Raw genomic sequence first — 20379 nt, forward strand, 5'->3', positions numbered from 1 at the left:
TCCAAAGTCAAAAAAACCAACCCCAATACCAGGTTTTTTGATTCCTGACCCAGTGCTATTTGTCTGAGTGGTTTAGTGGCCTATTAAAGAAGATAGTTGAGTGTGGGGGATTTTTTTTTTAATTAAGAAAAAGAAAAATACTTTTATAGAGAAATCTTTCTTTTACTTCTTTGTGTATTTTAAACTTTTCATTGAAATATAATATGGATTTTGTAAAGTGCCCATACCCTTAGGGTTGAGATCAATGAATTTTCCTAACTGCTCAAGCCCATATAACCAGCACTAGCAACAAGGAGACCACAACTGGGTCCCAGAGTCTTTCGTGCCTGGCTTCCTGCCCCCAACAAGGGCCTCCTCTCTCCTGACGTCCAGCCACATAGATTAGACATGTCTACCTCGGGGTTTCGTAGAAAGGAAATCATCAGCAAGGCACTTTTTGTGTGTGAGTCTGAGTGTCGCATTATATAGTTATTGTCCACTTCCTGGCATGGAGCAGTTCACTCATTCTCACGCTTCTGAAGTATGGGAGACCCAACAGACATTTTATGGTAGGTTTATGTAACATTAATGATTATTTTTTTTAAATGGGGGGATTATTAGTCCTGTTTTGTTTGATTCAGTCTGAAGACAAATTAACAACGCTGAGATACGGTACCTCAGTGGTTGCAGGTAGAACAGGTCCCCGCGAGCCACTCTTGTCTGGTGTTCTTACGTAATATGTGACATTGGGTAATGTGATCGAGAGACAAAGAGCACACATGCTGAAAATACCCACGGGAGAGCGCTGGGCCGGAGTTCCCGCTTCATGGCTTTGTACGGCTGTGCAAAAGGTTAGGTGTGGCCTATTTTTAGGTGTCCTGCCTGGAAAGAAATCTACTAAGATGGATGGTAGAAAGTTCCATCCCAGAGCTGTTAGGGATTTTTGTTTTGAAAGGAGGTAGGAAAAGAATCCACTGTGATCCTACACTCGGGCAAAGAGCAATCTGGACTCTTTATAGTGTGGTTTATTTAAAAGGGAAACTCCTGTCAAGTTCCTTTTGCAGATTGTCTTACAGGCACAGAAATCAGGTTTCCTTAGGTTAGTTTTTTTTTTTTTTTTTTTTAATTCCTTTTCTTCAGTGGCAGGTAAATGTGAAGTTAAGTATGTTGTGCTGGTGAATTTGCTCGTGAGAGCAGGGCATTGAGGGGAGGAGCTGGTGGTTTATCAAGCCATTGTTCTGACTGAGGTTTATCATTTACCTGGTCTAACTTTCCCTACTCCACGTTATCATTGCTCTTTCTCCAAATTCTCTGGTAGGGAATTTAGTGTGCCTGCTGCTGTTCATTCAGCCCTAGAAGGAAACCTCCAAGCTGGGTGGCGCAGGATAGCACTGAAGCTCAAACCCTTTATGTCTTGCTACAGGGGTTTCCAGAGTTGAAGAGTAAAACTCTGTAACCCTCAGGTATACATAAGCCATCCATCCTGTGACACAGCCTTGCTTTAACATATTTGCTCATAATGTCGTGATAAAATATTTTCAGCATATCACCTTCTTTTCTCTCTCCACACCCTACAGTAATCTCTTAGGTGATCCCCCCTAAATTAAAAAGACATAAGATCTTATTTTATTAAATAGAATGATCTTTTTATTTAAGGGGGCAGTGCTCTGATATTAGGAGGGAAAAAGGGTGACTTAAAATTCTTATTTCCCCCAGATGCTGAAAAACTTACTCATATTTACAAAATTCTAAATTTAGAATCCACCTTCTTTTCTAAATCTGAGTAACACTATTTCTTTGTTTTTGTCACAAAACCAGAGCACATGTTGATAAATCATATTGCACACCTATGCAGATGTAAGAAAACAGTAACTATCATTTGTGTGTTTCTCACATTTACTGTGCAAACAGACACTTGGTCTTACATGTGACTTGTGCCACTTGGTAGAATTAATGATCAACAGTATGAGAGCTGCCTTTCTCTGGTAAGCTACCTGGGATTTGTAAGAAACCCATGTGTATAGAAAACATCCTCCTTCTAGCCAACAGCTAGCTTTAAAGTATTATAGTCCCAGGTTTCTTCTGTTCTTTTTCTAGAATGGTAGTAGTTAAATATCTGTAGTGCGATAAAGCTGTGCTTTCTCAGCAAAGCTTACCACCAGTTAGCTTTCTTGCATGTTGTCCCTGATTCCCAGCGTCCGTGCAATGACACATTTGGAGTCACCTTGTGCAGCAAAGCCTTCCCGAGTTGGCTGGGATGCAGTCACATCACAGCACTTCAGAGCTGGCCAATATTTTTGGTGTAATTGAATCTGGCCATCTTTTTGACAGATAAGGAAACTGAGGCTCAAATTCATTGTGGGAACCGCCCCCAGTCAGACGGCTGGTGAGGGACGTGGCTGAGTGAGGACCCATGTTCCTCCAGCTCATCCATCCTGCCTTCCACTTTGGGCTGAATCAAGAGCCTCAGCGTCACTCTATACATTAGGCAGAATTGAGCCTGATGTGAATTTAAGCCATATGGCCTGGGTTTCAACCTCCTTATTCCCCTTATTACATAAGGAATTATATAATTACATAAGAATTGTTTTTATTTATGGTCAAAATAATGACCACCCAAGTGCAGGAAGGGAGATGTGCAGGAGAGACCCAGGAGATTTCTAGAATACCCCAAGTGGCCATGAAGCCTTCATCCTTGGATGTAGTCAGACTTCCAGGGGAAGGAAGATGGGTCCATCCTTCCGTCCTTCCTGTGACCTGCAGAGTTCTCCGATGAGCTCCCCACCCACAAACAGGGTTGCAGTATGACAGTCTTTACACAGATGGTTCCCCGTTTCTGGACAAGCAGTGTTCTAGAAGTTCACTTCCAAGTTGCTGGTTCGAATCTTGGACTGTGTTTTCCTCCTTAAGTCAATTTCAGGTGTCTCTGATGAAAGCTACCTCTCTCTCAGTTCTCCCCCTAAGTCTTCTCTGCCTGCCCTTCCTGCCTCCCTAGCCAGAAGACAAGACTCTCTTCCTGAGAAATCTCCTTAAGAGTTCCATCATATGATTTTTTGAAGATACTACTGTTGTTTCTTTTCTTTTCTTTCTCTTTCTTTCTTTCTTTCTTTCTTTCTTTCTTTCTTTCTTTCTTTCTTTCTCTCTCTCTCTCTCTTTCTTTCTTTCTTTCTATATGTCTCTAAATAATATACTATGCTAGTAAGCTATGATCCATTTCTATAAATGGATGAAATTTTAACCCTACCAAGAATAATTAATTTTGAAGGGAGAGTTTAACATGACTTGATAATGTATTGAGAGACAAAGTGAAGATGGTTAGGACATCCGGGATTGGGTTGTTTGGGGCCATCTCTGAGGTGGCTAGTGGTGGTGGATAAATTCTCTCACTCTATAATTCAGGCCTCAGAGGGTTCCTACACGTCAGGCCGTGGCTTTCTTCAGTGCTGCTCCCGAGCCTGTAGCCTGAGTGCAGTAGCTGCTAGACTCAGTGTGATAGAAATGACTACATTTTAAACAGATGATGAATATATGAGAAAGATAAGGGATGTCAGAGGTTGTTTCTGTTTGTTCTCTTCCCTGTATGTCAAGAAGGCATAGCCCTAATACTGAATCTCTCTATTCATTTCAAAGATGAATAGATATTCTGAATATATAAGTTATCCTTATTTATCACAGAAAATAAGAAAGTTACAGAAAAGCACCAGCACACAAAGAAAATTAACCAGGACTTATAATTTCATCAGCTACAGTAAACAGCTCATTTATGTTCTCTTCCTCATCTTCTTTCCTCCTGACTATATATATTTAGAAATAAACTTTTTATGATTATAGTTATTTCCAGTTTAATAATAAAACCTAATATATATTGAACATTTCCCATTATGCTACTAAATGTATTCTTCAGGTTTTTAATGAAGCCTTGAGTATATATGTATGTATACTGCTTTATAATTTACTTAACTCTGTATCAGAGTGGACAGAAACATCACAGTCACATTTTGAGCAACATAAATGTAAATGATATAGCATTGAGGATCCTTAAAAATCTTTGTATACATTCCTCTGTTAATTTTTTTAGGATAAATTCCTAGAAGTAGAATTTCTGAGTCTCTCTGGGGCTGTCCATTTTTAAATATTTTGATATACATTACCTATTTGTTCTCTAGAAAAATTGTTCCCATTTATAATCCTGCCAGTAGTATTTGGCATTTTTTATTTGCCTTTTTACTGCACTGCTAAAAGTAAAGGTTGATTGTAGAGGAGATCTTCTTCATTAAGGATGTTTCTTCAAAAGTCCTGTGTCTAGCTGAGTTAGCAAATATCATGGAATATTCTACATATTACCACAAAATTTAACAAGACCTTAAAGCTCATTGTTTCTTAATAATTTATTTCCTTTCAACCTCTCCCAAATTTGAGGTGTGTATATGTTATCCTTCTAGTATAAAATACAAATATCAAAGTGCTTAAAAAGGTCTATAACAGAAACAAAGGCAAAATACTCCACAATTCTTCCAAGGCTCTGTCTGATATGATAAAGAAAAAGAACAAACCAAGAATTTCCCAGAATCTCACTCATTCATCCTTTTTTTTTTTAGAGTGTGTGCAAAATATAGTTTTCTCCCTTAAAATTAAGAAAACTTAAGCTAATTAGAACCAAGTTCCAAAAAACAGTGCCAGGGGGGCAGCCTGACTATGATTTAACAATCTGCAAACCCTAGTTTTCCCCAGCCCTTATTAACTGCAGCTAGTGGGATAAAATCTTTCTTTAAATTGAATATTATGTTTTTGAGGTGCAGTAGAATCTTAAATTTTAAACAATGCCAGATTAAAATAAAATATGGTATGCCTTATTTTTTCTTCTAGCTAAAACATTGGTAAATAACCTTATTAAACATTCCTTGCCTCAATAATCAGGTACTCGATTATAGGTGAATTAACCCAAAATAATTAAGGTAGATAAAAATGTATGTACATTCACAACTATGACTGAGTTGCACATGATAAAATCAGATTTTAACCATTCTTTCATCCCCTTTACTTATCTGTGTTCTCGTATTGCTTTATGTTCACATTAGTCCAACTGACTACAACTCAGATTAATTTTCACATTGTTTTTGTTGTAATATGAAAAATGCCAAAAGCACATAGGTCTGTTCTGAAGAAGGTTTTATTGGAGATGAGAGCTGTATTGTTGTGGTTGTCGATCACCTCTTGTTTATTCAAAAAAGTGCTAGGAGGCATTAATGTGGTCCACCAACCTTCCTGAAATGGTTTCCTCAGAGGTTCTTTGCTCACATGGACATCACCATGGCAGTTTGTGTAAAATAAGATTTAATTTGAGAGTATTTATAAGAATAAAGATCTTTGGTATTCCCTACTCTGCATCCACATTTTGTGCCCTGCAAAATCTCAGCTTCAAACCAGAGACCCAAAATACATGATCAGAAATGGACTTGGGATACAAGGATCAATGGTTCCCTCTAGGAACTAAGAGCCAGCAATTGAATAGCCATAAGCAATAATTAACTTTAAAAATATTAGCAATTCTGGGCAGGTCTCTTTTCTTTCTGGGAGAATGTTCCAGGCATGCAGAATTCTCAGGGATACCTCTTTCCAGACACTTCCTTAGATACCAAGTGATCTCAGAGGTCCTTGATGTGCCTTAGATTTGGGGAGGGTTCTGCTCACTCTGTTCAACTGCTTTTCACTCTTACCTGCCTGATTTTTCTTAGTTGTAAAAATGGGTGCACAGATGACCTTTCCTGGGAAGTTTTAGGACTACCTTGATGGACATGTAGAATTTGAAGTGACGATCTCAGTACTAGCCTGTGCAAGTTTGGCTCTGTCTTCCTCTTTCCCTTTCTTCCTTGAAATGTTCCACCTTAAATTTATTCCTCTCATTGTAAGTCTACAAGAACAAATCAAAGAGATGTTTATACTAATAGTATTTACTTCTGAGTTTCCTTTTGTGCTTACCTGGATACAACGTTGACACCACGTGTTTTTGCTATAGTCTATGGTATGAGTTTGAGTGTTCCAATTTGATTGTATTTATTTTTTAGAAATGGGAAGCTGTTGGCCTGGGGTTGTGGCTTAATGATAGAGTGATCGCCTAGCATGTACAAGGCCCTGGTTCGATCCCCAGCACCACATAAAAATAAATAAAATAAAGGTATTATATCCAACTACAAATAAAAAATAATTACAAAATAAAAAAGAAATGGGAAGTTGTCTGAAATATGGATGATGGACAAAGCTTGTAATTTGGGGGCAGGAGTGGGGAAAGAAACCCAAATTTCAAACACTTCTTCAAATATTTTTGTTATAGAATTTAATTGTTCTTACGAATTATTGAATTGAATTATTCTTTCTCTCTCCCCCCACCATCCCCCTATCAACTCAAAAGACAGATTCTCCCACCTCCACCAATGTGGGGACTTTGGAATACATTAACAGGACTATTGAGTGGCGGATTCCATGGGGGGGTGGGATCCAGGCCCTGTGTAGATATACGATATTATAGGCATCCAGCAGATGTTAATAAATACCTCTTCCTATTGTTGGGAGCAAATGGGGTTGTTTTGGAGCAGAGTCGTTGTGGTTAGTGAAAGGACCTTGTACCTAAATAGAGTGTGCTTTCAAGAGTAGAAAAAGAAATCTGGATATTGAAGAAAATGATACTGCTTTTTCATGCCAATTTTTTTTTCTCCACGTTTAAGCTCTGTCATCCCCCTAAAATTGCAAGGTCCCTTGTGTCCCTGCCGTACCCCTTCTCAGCAGTCCTTGTGATGGATTGCTGGGCACACAGTCAGGCTTCCATAGATCGTTGTTGACTGAATCAAACACTTGGAAACCTTGGAGGCAGAGTTGTAGAAGGGGTGGAAGATAGGCTGCAGGGAGAGGGGAAGAGCAGCCGTCAAGGCAGAGAGAGAATTAAATATAGAAACCGCCTGGGGAGCCAGAAAAGACCAAGGTTGGTGAGCAACTAACAATTTTAAGTTCTCCTGATGAAAGAAAGAAAAAAAAACTGGACAGAAGAGAATTTTTAATCTGAAGAGTTAATTAACCAAATTATGAGAACTTTAAAATATCCCTTTGAGTTATAGTTTTGAGACTTAAAAAAAAAAACAGTAGCAGGTACTCTAACTTGTCCTACGAATAGGTTTAAATTTGGATTTTTATACTAGTAGAGATGGAAGGTGTGGGGGGGAAGGCAATATGCTGGAGTTTGTGAGACCTTGACATGTTTTGACTCCTAAAAAATACAGCATATATGAAACCACTTGTCATCTGGGTGGCTATGTTGATCTGAGCATTTTAAGAAGTGGAATTAGGTGGCAGAAAAAAAAGTAGCATGGATCCCGAAGCTACACAATGTGTGAAGGTTAAAATATCAAAAACAATAATGCAACATGCTCTAGGGTAAAGGAACGTCTCTAAAAGGTGTGAATGGGATTTTTTTAAAAAGCATGGTGGTTGCCCATCTTTGGATGGGGACAGAGAAAATCGTCAGTGACTCTCACGACGCAGGGATCATTTGATAATAGTTAAGAAACATCGACTTCTCTTGGCCAAATGACCAATATCATTTCACAGTTGACTGTGTTGAGGGTAGAGCCAATGACCTTTGTCCTGAATTTTAATAATTTACTGAAGTTTTACATTAAGTAAGAATATAATTGGGAGGAAAATAAGTATTTTGGGGGAGGTGGGGTGGGGAACACAAAGTAATGCCATTATTTGCCTTCATGAAAACATTCTCAAAGTTGTATATTCCTTTTTAATTTTTTTTTAACATGGAAAATTAAAACTACAGCAACTTTCTGCTAAGTATAAAGGAAAATGTGCCAGGGAAATATATTCAGCTCACTTAAAATGTCAAAGCTGTTGGCCATCTTTTTATGTCCAGTAATGACAAACTTGTCAATTTAATCACATTATTCAGAAATTTACTAGCAACTTGTTGCAGATATCAGAGGAGAGAAGTCTTTAATATAAGTGGTATGAAAGAAACAGCATTCTGGTGGCTTTTTATCTTGTTTGTTTTTTATTGTATTTCTTTCTTTCACTTTACAACTTGAGCAACTTAATATTTAAAGTATGTGTTAGAGAAAAACCACCACTTTCTTTTCTTCATAAGGAGATATACAATAAAGAAAACATTAAATTAACTTCAGTAGAGCAGGAATTTAAATTAATAGGGCTTTCAAAATTATTTTTAGATACCTGAGAACTTTATTTTCAGACAAATTATTGTCTGGTAAAAGAATGAAGCTGAATTTTAAAAGTCTGTTGGGTTTGGAGTTCCATGAAACCTGTCTTCCCAAAGATACATACCTGTGTACATCCCTCTGGAACTCAGAAGGGTTAAGTCCGACCACTGTAATGTTATGGGAAGTATTTTTCCACTGTCTCTAGTACCTTGGGTTTGTTATGTATTCAATATGTAGTGTCATCATAAAACAGTAGCACCTGCATTAGCCCTCATTGTCTCAAGGTACGAGCTGAGAAATAATAAAACAGTGAAGCTCAAGAAGTGAATATTTCTGCTAATGGCATGTGGATATTTTCCCTTCACTCCATGGACATTTTTGATTTCACACGCAAACTGCACGACCCAGGGCACGAGGGTTGGAATCCAATGTTTATTCAAAAAGGCACCCTAAGGCAGTCAGGGAGGAAAGGCTACATGTATGGAAGAAGGCAGCTGAAAGCCGGAGCTGTTCTGGGCACAGCAGCCGCGACTGTATTTACTAACATTTGTTTTCTGGGAGCCTATGAAAGAAATGGAAATAATGAGAAGGAAGCTGAAAGGATGAGGTTTTGTTGCTTGCTCTCCTTATATGGAGCAGAGCAAACTGCAGTAACAATTCCAGAGCTGGTGTTCCCTACCCACACGGGGACAACCGACTTCTGGGGAGAGGAGTTTGTTTATACCTTAACAAATACAGACTGTTTTGTTGATTAAACAAGCAAAAAAAAAAAAAAATGCCTCATTTGCTGCTTTCAAACACTCCCCCAATTAGAAAATGTCTCATAAAAATGCATCATGTGATAAGCTCTTGCTTTAGTCCCAAACTGAGCTTGGGTCCACTTGGAGAGCTTACGGTCCTATGAGAATACACATACTAGTTAAGAATATAGTTGTTCTGTCGTGAAACAGGGAGCTTTGCCCCTTGCTCATTTTGGAGGAAAAATAAATTAAAAAAAGATTGCAGGGGATTTTAGTTATTATATGGCCAGGGCTCCGTTTAGAGTCTGTGGCATTCAAAGCTGGCTTTAATCACAGCATGATGCTTGAAACCTCCAAAAGTCCAAGTGTTTCTTTTCTTTCTTTCTTTCTTCTTTTTCTTTTTCTTTCTTTCTTTTTTAAAGCGTTACTTCACTGAGGCAGAGGGCTGCCTTTGAGTGACGTCAGGAGTTTGAGCAGCAAGCTGCACAGGAGAAGGGAGGCTGGGTGAGTGACAGCCCAGCCTACTTTTTAATAGCTTTGTCATGTGACTGGGGACTGTAGTAAGACAGGTGCCTTCAGTTCACTCTCAGTAAGGGGCTGGTTGCCTGCATGAGTGTGTGCTCGGTGTCACTGTGGATTGGAGTTGAAAAAGCTTGACTGGCGTCATTCAGGAGCTGGATGGCGTGGGACATGTGCAGCCAGGACTCTGTATGGAGTGACATCGAGGTGAGCTGGGGCTGGGCTCCGCAGGCATTGCAGCCAGGACGGCAGCTTCCCTCAGATGCAATTATCCCTGTAAGGGGGGGGATGGGCTTGGGCGAGGAGAGGAGGCAGAAAAGTAGCCGGAGCGGAGCGGGCGGGAGCTTTTGGAAGGGAATCTCAATCTTATCTTAACTCCAATAAGTTTGCTATTTTAAGGTGGCTCTGAGATGCCTTGAGCAAATCAAAGCTCAGCTGCTGTCATCAGTATCTGTTGCAGTTAGAAACTCTTTCCATGTGCCTTTGGCTCTGTTTCTACTCATATGCAATATTTATGCTCTAAGATATTGATATGAATCAGAAGCTGAAGTCTTTCCAGTGGTGTTTAGTGGCCTGGTTGGAAAAATGCCATTTCTATTTATAAGAAAATGAAGATAAAAATATTAAAATGGATGCATTCAAATATAGACCGTTTTGATTCTAGTCCGGATTTTTTTTTTCCTTTCTCTGTTCATCAGACAGAGAACTTACAAAATCCTAAACATTCCTGCTGGACTGTCTTAGATTGCTTTTCCCGCAAAATATAAAATGATGCTGCTGCTTCCTTTAAAACTCCTATGTGTAGTTGAAAGATTTGGTCAGGGAAAAAAAACAAAGCCTTATAGTGCAAGGTTTCCTGTTTGAGCCGGTGGCAGGGAAGCCAATGGTTAAATCTCCCTGTACCACGGAGAGCTGCCTGAAGCCGGAGAGAGAATAGAGTTTATGCAGGACCGTGTGTGGAGCTGCTCACTGCTTGTGTAAAAATAGACGGCAATACATCAATTCCACAGTCTGTGCTGGCTACAATTCATACGGGGGAAAAAAAAATGCAAGCGGTTTCCTCGTAATCTCTGGAGTCTAGCTGGGGGACGGAGGACCTCGGTGTGTTTGCATTCAGCACAATGGAATGTTCCCGGAAAGTTTGGGCAACTTGGGAAACAAGCGAAACTTTCTGAGGACTCTGCTGAGATGGACCCGAATTGAATTGCATGGAGGATCCGAGCTGCTAACAATGAACCTGGCAAAGGACTTCGAGTGCTTCCTCCGGGTAGCTGGGGGCACGTAGGGTAAGGGGGAGGATCAAGTGCCACACGTGATTTGATTAAATAAGATGTGCATGTGGTGTGGCTGGCGATACACATCTAAAGTGAAAATAATTTGGCCGAGGCCGGCTGCGAATGCATTTTTCCTATCTAGCGAGGCATGCCCTGGATTCTTAACTCCTTGCTGGGTTTGCAAACGTTGGCTCTGGCTGCCCTTCTTGCCTTGGTGGATTGTATTTTGTGGGTTGTAATCCTTCTTATCTTGTTGTGATTTCTCGGTAAGGCAGGATAGATATGGAGAATTCATATGTCCTGTAGTGATTAAGAGTCAGGGTTCTAAGTGGCTTCAAAGTCCTAATTGTTTGAGTAGCCCGGAGTGTCCTGTGGGTGGTTGTCTGGCTGGCACGGTGGGTCTCTGCTGCTGTAGTTTCGTTTTTCCATCATGCATAATTCCTGATGCTGCTACTTGATTGAGGAACTAGCTCGTATGGAAATAAGGAAGGTTAATGTTAACTACCGGAATTCCTGCAGTCGTTTTCCAATAAGTATCCAGGCCTTTCAGAATGGTGGCCTTTTTACGTTTTCTTTTCTGAAGGGGAACAGGTCTTGGGCTCCTTGTCCAGCCGTGGATTGAGTCGCAGGTCCGCTGTGGCTGGCCAGTTGCTGTTGCACTGTAGGCAGCAGCTGCTAGAAGCCCTGCCTTCGAGACAGCCGCTCTGGGAATCACCTCTGCCAGTTTCAAATATTAGAGCAGCAGGTAGCGTAGGCAGCTTTCATTTTTTGAATCATTAATGTTTGCTGTCATCCTAAAACGTCTTATGCCCTTTTGCACATAATGACAGGACAGCACACTGGTTAATAAAGGCCCATATCACTGGAGGTGCTCGGAGTCCCCCGTGTTTCACAGTTTAATGAAGGTGATGTACAATAAGGTTACCAAGATTGATAGAGACAATTCACATGACATATACTCCACCAAGACTGTCATTCTTTATGGCCCTCCTCGCCACCCCCTTCCCTTGTCTTGACTAATTTTTTTTAAAGAAGTTAAGATTCTTTTTTTTTTTTTCATTAATATAATTAATGTGGCTGAGTCCACTTTTTCTTCTCTCTCTCTTTAAAATTTACCATCAAAACCTCCAAAAGGTTAATGGAGAATTATACTTAATTATAATGATTCATTATCATCAGTGCAGTTAAGCTAATTTATTGTCTCCTTCTTAACTAAGAGAAAAGTCTGTTGGGGTGAAATAATGTACAATAATTAGCCTTTTGTGTTTAGTGACTGCTTTATCCTCTTAAATCTTATTATAAAATTAAGGCTACAGTTGTGACATAGCTGTCATCGTTGCAAGGAGGCACTAGAACGAGGCTGTGTGAGTGCAGTCGAGCACACCTGTTACAGATGTATGGGGAAGTCATAAATATCAGCGTGTCAGATGAGGACAGTTACAGGGCTCGGACTGTGTCTGCCACCATCCAAAGGCCAAATATAAATTAATAACAGGGACACTTGCTACGACTAATGTGTTTTAGATTAGCAGAATAATGCCACATTCAGAAGCACTGATCTTATTAGCATGTCAACATTGGCAAGAGCACAGGCACTTTTTGGAACCATAATGTAAAAGCATAATAGGAGAGGGAGAGCTGGAGGAGAGAGAGAAGGAGGTGTACAAGACAGTAACACACAACAAACTGACCTGGTCTAGTCAATGGTTTTCAAAAGGGACTTACACATTTCTGGAAAGTTCTAGGGTTTTGTACAGGGTGTGCCTGGAGAGGGCAGTTAGATATTGTTCACCAGTCCATTGGTATGACCCGTCAGTATTCCTAAAACATGGTTCCTGAGCTCTACAACGGAACTTAAGGCAGAGGTAGACAGCCAACATTTTTATTTGTTGATGCTGTTTATGCTTGATTATGTTAAAGGACTATCCCCCTGTGAAAGCTTAGTATTTTTGCACTGTGGGAAAAGTTCTCCCCTTGCCTCTGAATGGATGGTGTCAAAGCAGAGTTGACGCTGAGTGTGTGTGCTTGGACTGCAAGGGGTGGGCCAGAATGTGCCCGGGGAGCATAACACCCGTAACAAAACAAGAACATTGGACTGGGACGAGATCTTCTCTCCTGTCCAGCTTCCATTGCTTTCAACCTAGTTGAATAGACTGATCTGTAACTTTGGGTTCATATAATAAAAAGGAAAGACCAATAAAATGATAAGGAAGGAGTTTAGATAGAGCGGACAGCCCTTTCCTTCCATTACCTTCTGCCTGCAGCTGGGGACCTCACGGGGCTCGTGGCCTTAGGGCAGAACTGCAGTGATTTGCAGACTCCTCCCATTCTTCTCTTACTAACTGCCCACTCCATTACCCAGGCCCTACTTCTCAGTGTGTGGCTTATCATCACACTGCTGCATATGATCCGTGTAATGCAGCCTGCCAGGGATGACAGGGGTGCTTGAGGAAAAAGAAATCTGCATAAAACTTATTCAAAATCTAAATGTCAAGGGATATCTGCAACTTCATGCCCAAGGACTGCGTGGATGTGAACAACTGGACAGCATCTCTCCTGACCTCGTAAGGTAGAGGCAGGAGGGTCCTGCTTCTGAGTGGGAGGCCTGGGTTCAGACAGCTTGGCGCACAGGTAGACAATGTCCCTATGACTCTGGCATCCCCAGACCCTGGCTGTAGGAGTTTCTGCAGGGTTCTTTATGGTATGCAGCCTGGAATCAGCCATCAGTGAGCTGATTCAGTTCTAGGAGTCCACTTCATTGGTAATGGGGTCCACTTTCCTTGGAAAGCACTAGGGTGGGGCCGTTAAGTGATATCTGCTACACGCAAGGAAGAAAAAGAATATGGCAATCTAAAATGGCCTTGGGGACAAGCAGCCCAGCTGCAGTAGAGGATATTTTAAACCTTTCAATATATTGAAATAATTTTATAACTCTGAACAAAAATAGCTATTTTGAATGTATTTGGAACATAGTTGAGATACACCTGAATAATGAACAAAATATAATTGTGGTGTGTTGTTATTGTGACTCCTCTTCTCCAGGTGCCAGGTGATCCCAAACACACACACACACACACACACACACACACACACACACATACACACACACACGCCATGTCTTATAAGTAACTCAGAGTGAGATATAAAGGCTGCATAGAAAAAAATATGATCTTCATCTCAAGGAACCTGCTTTGACCTGTTAAGGATGACGTCCAGTAACTCATAAAAAGTCAGTGAGAGTAAATGATTTAAGAAATAATTCAAGAGGACCACAGATGAGTCAAAGGCCTTGCATCATTAGTTGCTGAATGAAGGATAAGGATGACATGTTTAAAAAGAGTCTAAGTGGAGAAAGTTCTCCTCATGTAGTTCCTGTCTTCTGTTTTTCACGTGCCAGTTGTTTAGGGAAAGTCCAGTAAGCATGATAGTTCCAAGTAAAATCAAGCTTGTGTTCTTCTCTAAGAGATTATACTCTCAGGATAGAGTAAGATTTTACGTATAGTTAAGCACAAGACAGTCTGATGTGATAAGGGCTAACTCTCCAAGCGGTACAAACATGCCGCGGCTTTCTCACTGGAAGACTCAGAGAGGACTTCATGAAGTACTTATCTTGGATTTAGAGATGGAATTTTGCATGGGATAAATCAGGCAAAGTATCCTTTGGGAGCCAAGTGGGAAAAGAATTTAGGGTGTTTTCCCTGGTGATTAAAGCCTCAGAGGCCAGCTTTGGTGGTGTCGTTGAATTAACCAGGCTTAATTCCTATCACATGCTATTGTGGTTTAATACATTCCTGCAGTTAATGAAAGCTTTTTTTTTTTTTTTTTCTTTTTTGCCTCCTGCAGTGTGCTGCTCTGGTTGGTGAAGACCAGCCTCTTTGCCCAGATCTTCCTGAGCTTGATCTTTCTGAACTAGATGTGAACGACTTGGACACAGACAGCTTTCTGGGTGGACTCAAGTGGTGCAGCGACCAATCAGAAATAATATCCAACCAGTACAGCAATGAGCCTGCAAACATATTTGAGGTAAGAACCTCCTTTGGAAAGTTCATTTCTCCTTGACCTTGGCTTGGGCCAGTCTGACATGGGATAGGCCTGAAAACATCTTGGGTTCTTACTGTATGGTCATCAAAAGAGTTTTTGTCATACTTTCTTTTTGATGGTGAAACAATATTTTGGAAAACAAACAGTTTTTTTTTATATAATTAAGGGGCTGAGAACTGACAACAGACTGCATTAAATTGTGTTGAAATACACGGGGTTGTGAAAGAATTGATGACAAGAACAAAAGTCTAAACCTGTTTATTCCAATTTCCCATGGAGAGAATCTTAGCCGTAAATGGTGACTAATATAAATTAATATTATAAGAAGGAGAATTTTAAACTGAGGGTTTAGAAATCTACCTTTTTTATCAAATAGGTGAGCAGTGTTGACTATTACTCTTATGTTCTTGGTACATACCACTAATTTCTTTGTAGGTGGAAATTGATAAACTCAACAGATCTAATCTATATTTACAAATTAGTCAAAATCCATTTTCCTTTCAATAGTGAGAATTACCTCCCAGACTCTGGATGCTTATTATATGCTATAATAAAGAATGTTACCCTTCCCCGATGAACATGTTGTTTAGAGAATAGACGTGCTTTCTTGCAAGATCAGCATTCATTTGCTTGAAAATAAATCATTTCTTGTAGGGACTTTTAGTGAGTACTCTTACAAGTAAATTAAATCAAGATTGCAAAATCACCTAATTTTCAACATCAGAATTACCAATGCTATCATCATGAGCTAATATTTTTTGAGAACCTACTATGTGCTGACTCTATTCAAAGTCTCCATAACCCACCAGTGAAGACCTTTATTGGTTGTTTTCAATGTCATTTGATTAAAATTCCGAGTCTTTAAGAAAGCCAATATTATAATTTTAATTGAGTTTTTCCTACCACTCAGCTCATGGAAGTTGCTGAATAAATGTTTTTTTGTATAATGAGTGAAGGATGAATATAGTAACGTTGACAACCATAATCGTAATGACAACAGTGGGCAACGTGTTGGAACCCTTTCCTGTCATCTTACACATTCCTCAAAACCACCTGCTGTTTAGGTACTATTAGTATTGTTCCCATTTTACATATGCAGACATGGAGGCTCAGAGAGGTTAAACAATTTTCCCAGAGTCACACAGTTGACAAATAATTATGGCACTTAAATTCTAAATTTATCTGACTTCCAAGTCTATATCATTGATTAAAATAGGGAAACAGTGAATTCCGGTGATCGCCATCCTTTAGAAACATGTATGAAGCTGCTTCTTTGCTCAATACATTTTAAAAATAGGGCAGAATCTTTCCTTTCAGTTATGGGGTATTGGTTGATGTGGAGGCCGGGGCAGCCTGTCAGCCATGGGGGCTCTGCCCAGGGTGAAGATCTTGCAACAGGTCTGGAGTATTAAGTGGGTCTCACAGGAATGCTTCAGGTAGGGCAGCCAGGGGGAGGAACCGCTGAAGGTTTGTGGTTTCTATACTTTCCCAGGCTTTTCAGCTGGGTCTTAGAAAGTTCATGTGAGGACTTGGCCGGTTAGAACTGGTAAATTGAACATTCCTCATTCAGTGCACTTGTCAGGTTACAGGCCCATTCTAAGTCATGCTGCATTAAATAAACAGTGCTTTAAAAAATGTCCATCTCTATAGACCTCTTATCTAATAATCAATCCACTGTTCCATATTGGGTCAAGGCCATGGTCTCTGGAGATGATGGTGGGGGACAGAGGCGTGGTCCTCAGTGCCTCCCTACTTTCAAAAAGGACCACTTTCTTCCTGGCCTTAGGTTCCCATATTTGCTGTGGGGTGCCTACGTGGAGTCTCCCCGTTGATTTCTTCAGGATGCTTCCTGTCATTGATCTACCTATAGATGTTGAATCTACACAGGGACTCTCCTTTCTTTCCCTATATAACTTTCAACAACTGATAGAATTGTTTTTATTGCCCCAAACACAAGGATTACTTAATTTAATCTCACATGAGATCATTTTAAGCCAATAATTCTCAACAAAAGCAACATCCCCTCCCCCTTCAGATATTTGGCAGCTTCTTGGGGGGGGGGGTGTTTGATTGTGAGGACTGGGGAAAGGTGGTCCTACTGGTATTTAGTGGGCATAACTGGCATTGAGAGCTGGCACTAAATATCTTACAATGCACAGGAAATCTCACGACAGCACAGAGCTCTGATCTCAAATGACAGTCGTGCTGGGGCTGAGAAACCCTGTTTGTTTGTTTAATTGTTTTTGAAAGTCTCAGTGATCTGACCAATTCATCCCCTATTTGAAGTGTAAAAGATAAATTGGTCCGATGGCTGAGACCAAACACAGTGAGGTGGTGGATATCAGGAATAAGAAGCCACATAAAATGATCGAGCTGCTCAGGGCCTCAGTACTAACATGTCAGGTATGCTCTTAGTGACAGAAAAAAAAAAGTGACTGTTTAGATAATTCCCATTGCAGCCTCTCTGATGTCACAGGGCCCCTTCTTCTCTGTCCAGGCAAAGGTTAAGGTCCTCTGTGGCAACACGCAGCAGCGTCATGAGCATTTGCATAGAGTGATGACACCTCTACTCTTTGCCCTCCACTGTTAAGCGCAGACATCGCTTCTGTAATGGGAAAAGAAAGTGTGTTTTGAGCTGAAGTGAAATTCTAAAATTGGTCTTCCCTGGCAAAAAAAAAAAAAAAAAAAAAAGTTCACGTGCAAGATAACCTTTGAATGGCCACAGCTTTGCGTGTATTCCAAAGCAGCGCTTCAGAGAACTACTTTCCCAGGGCCACCTTTTCTAGTGGACTTTTCCCTGGTACACAGCTCCTCCCTCCTCTCAAAGCCCTGTGTTCTCACCTAAGAAGGCTTCCATCAGCAAGCCACAGGGCCACAGCTCTGCCTTTGCTCATCTGCCACTAAGAAGCATTATCTACCTCTGGTTCCCAGAATTAAAAAAGCATTGAGCAGTTCAACCATTTCCCTGACTCAAGTAGCACTCTGACGACACCCCTGGAAACTGTCTCTGGGATTACTAAATTCTAATCAAAGCAGAAAGTGAGATTAAGGGTGATGGAATGGTGTAGCAAACTGCTACAGCAAGGAGAATACATGAAAATCTCTTCCTCTTTTATTGGAGTTGAAATTTAATTTTATTTAACTTCTTAAACATAAAACAAATAATAATAATAATAATAATAATAATAATAATAAAGAAAAAGAAAGAAGCTGCATGTCCCAACTTGGGAAAGAAGACTTCTGAGTGGGTGTAAACTGTGCCAATGTACATCTGTACACAGTGGTTGGTTAACTGGACACACAACTGCTTGCACAACCCATGTCCAGATGTGTAAATGCAGGCCACCAGGTATAATGCAGAAACTCCATTGAAAAACAGAACACAAGTCCTATAGGCCCAGCCTCCAGTGAATCAGATCCATGTGTAAGGAAAACAGGATACTGTCCCTGGCTTGGTAGCAAGATTTATGTTTCAGAATATTGCAACATAACTTCCTTCCCTTTAGCCTTTGTGCATTGTATGAAGAAGGAGAATAAAGGCTGCTTTTACAGCCTGGTAGTGTATAACGATGGGTGGTATGGGGTTCGTTTCCATAGCACATGGGCCTCTCTGCATCATTGTGGGCCCTTGTCCCAGGTTTATTTTCTAATACCTGCTTGAATGCCTCCATGATACAAGTGAATAGCCATTCATTCACCTGGTACTGCAGAGTGCAGCAACTTGGGGTTCCTTAGGAGAGAAGTGAGTGAGAATGTCATTGTCCCTAGGTCTTCACTCATGACATCATCTGAGTCCTGCCTTTGCTAACAGGGAGAGGACTCACAAGCCGTGTCTGGCATTGTGATTGGTAACTATGAGAACTCCTGAAGGTCTGAGGGGGTGACTTTTTGTAGGAGGAAAGTAAGGGGTGGTCACGTGATACCTGGGCATAAGGTGGCCTTCTCCGTGGCACCCAGGAAATGAGTAGTGAGAGCTTTCAGGAAGACTTGATCATTCTGGTGGGAACATAGATGATATATATGTTTTCTTTTGGCTTTCCATTTTATTCTAAATTTTTAAAGAATGAGCACATATTATGTACCTATCAAAAAAGTGAAAATAACAAATCTTGGCAATTCAACAGACCATGAGAATTTGGAGAGCAGGGATTCTGCCTGTCTTGTTCACTGAAGGTTTTCTAGATGTTTGCTTAGCAGAAAGTAAGTGCCTACCAAGCACAAAAGGTCTACTTTCTAAAGAAGTTTAAATGCTGTTTGGGAGGGAGCATGAACAAATGTAAAACAAAAATTAGCAAACAATGCAAAACTGTGTGTAGACATAAATGAATGTGCACGCATGTTTTGACTTATTAGCAATTGGAAATCAATATGAGATGTATATTCATGTGTATACACGTGAGTATATGTACACAGATGGAATTATAGATATTACACAAATTAGTCATTAGAAACCATGACAAACTTTTGTGCGTGTGCCTGTGTGCACATGCTTGCTGAAGAAGGAAACAGCAAGAATAAATTCACCAAGGCTGGTGAGAGAATGAGCAAAGTGTTTTCATAAAGGAGGCATGGTTGTGAGGAGCTTAGTTATTCCAAGTAAAATCTATATTAATGGGAACACAAGAGTAGGGAAAGTAGGTTTGGATGTAGGGTAGTTATAAAATTATTGGGAGCCAAAAGAACCCATTTGGAAGTGTACAGAGCTTACATGGTAGAAATTAGTATATAACTGAAGGTTTTTCTTTTCTTTTTTTTTTTTTTGGAGGAGAAGAATGTAACGCAGGTGCCGACTGTTTTCAGAGGTATAGGCAAATAGAAAGTAGGGGAGCCAGACAGCAGGCCTTGCTATATGCCAAACCCCAGTGTGATTCAGGGGCAGGGAAGGTTCAAGGTGATAGCAGAGGGGATGGCATCCAGGGAACAGATTCCAAACTCCCTGAAGGAAAATTCCATCACTCCTGGTCATTGTGAGTTGGGTACAGAGGGAGGTGCAAGGAATGCTAACTCAAACATATTCCCAAGAGAGTCAGGACTTCATGGATGCCATTCCTGGTGACGTGCCCATTTGCTTTGGGAGGCTCAGTGCTTTTTCAGACTTGAATCTTTTTACAAAGGGGCTCTCCATCTCCCTGCGCCTCAGGGGCAGAACATATTTAACCCAATCCACAAATTTACATGGTGCCTGCTTTTCCTCACTTGTCTCCTTGGAGGAAATTCTGCAGCCTTCCATGGTAATGAATTCTGACTGTGCCTGTGGTCAGACAGACTTTTCTATGAATGGCAAACCTCTTGGAATTTTAACAAAGCAAACAGACAGGGGAAAAAAAAAAGTGTGTGTAAAAACAACCTCACCTTAATTTAATTGTCAAGAGAATAAATTCTCCTTTGTTATGTGGAGAGACTGAATGAATTTACAATAATTGCTTTTTAAAGATTTCTGGAATTTCCAATTTGCAATCAATAAATGTTTGTCATTTAAATTAAATTTATGGCCCACCACCAGATTTTTGCCACACTTGGTAATGACACTTATGGAGAACATAGACTTCAAGTAAGAAAATAATGGCCATTTAAGTGGGGAGATAATTGGCTGTAACATAAGAACATTGA

At 40.4% G+C, this 20379-nt stretch overlaps 1 protein-coding gene across 7 annotated transcripts in view; it reads left to right on the top strand.

Annotated features, from left to right (window-relative positions):
- Positions 1-20379, top strand: part of Ppargc1a (PPARG coactivator 1 alpha) — a 335116-nt gene that overhangs the window by 231884 nt on the left and 82853 nt on the right. For 3 of the 7 annotated variants that reach the window (XM_026402937.2, XM_077803154.1, XM_026402918.2), the window contains exon 2: positions 14572-14751. Coding sequence is in view for 5 of the 7 variants with exons in the window: in XM_026402918.2 (XP_026258703.1) it covers positions 14572-14751 (180 nt within the window). In the remaining 2 variants the exon portion in view is untranslated. Of the gene's footprint in view, positions 1-9529; positions 9662-10430; positions 10722-14571; positions 14752-20379 lie in introns of those variants that run through there. The other 4 variants (XM_026402912.2, XM_077803153.1, XM_026402904.2 and 1 more) reach the window with 2 other exon arrangements.

The sequence above is a fragment of the Urocitellus parryii genome, chromosome 10 (genome assembly GCF_045843805.1).
Source record: "Urocitellus parryii isolate mUroPar1 chromosome 10, mUroPar1.hap1, whole genome shotgun sequence".
NCBI lineage: Eukaryota > Metazoa > Chordata > Mammalia > Rodentia > Sciuridae > Urocitellus > Urocitellus parryii.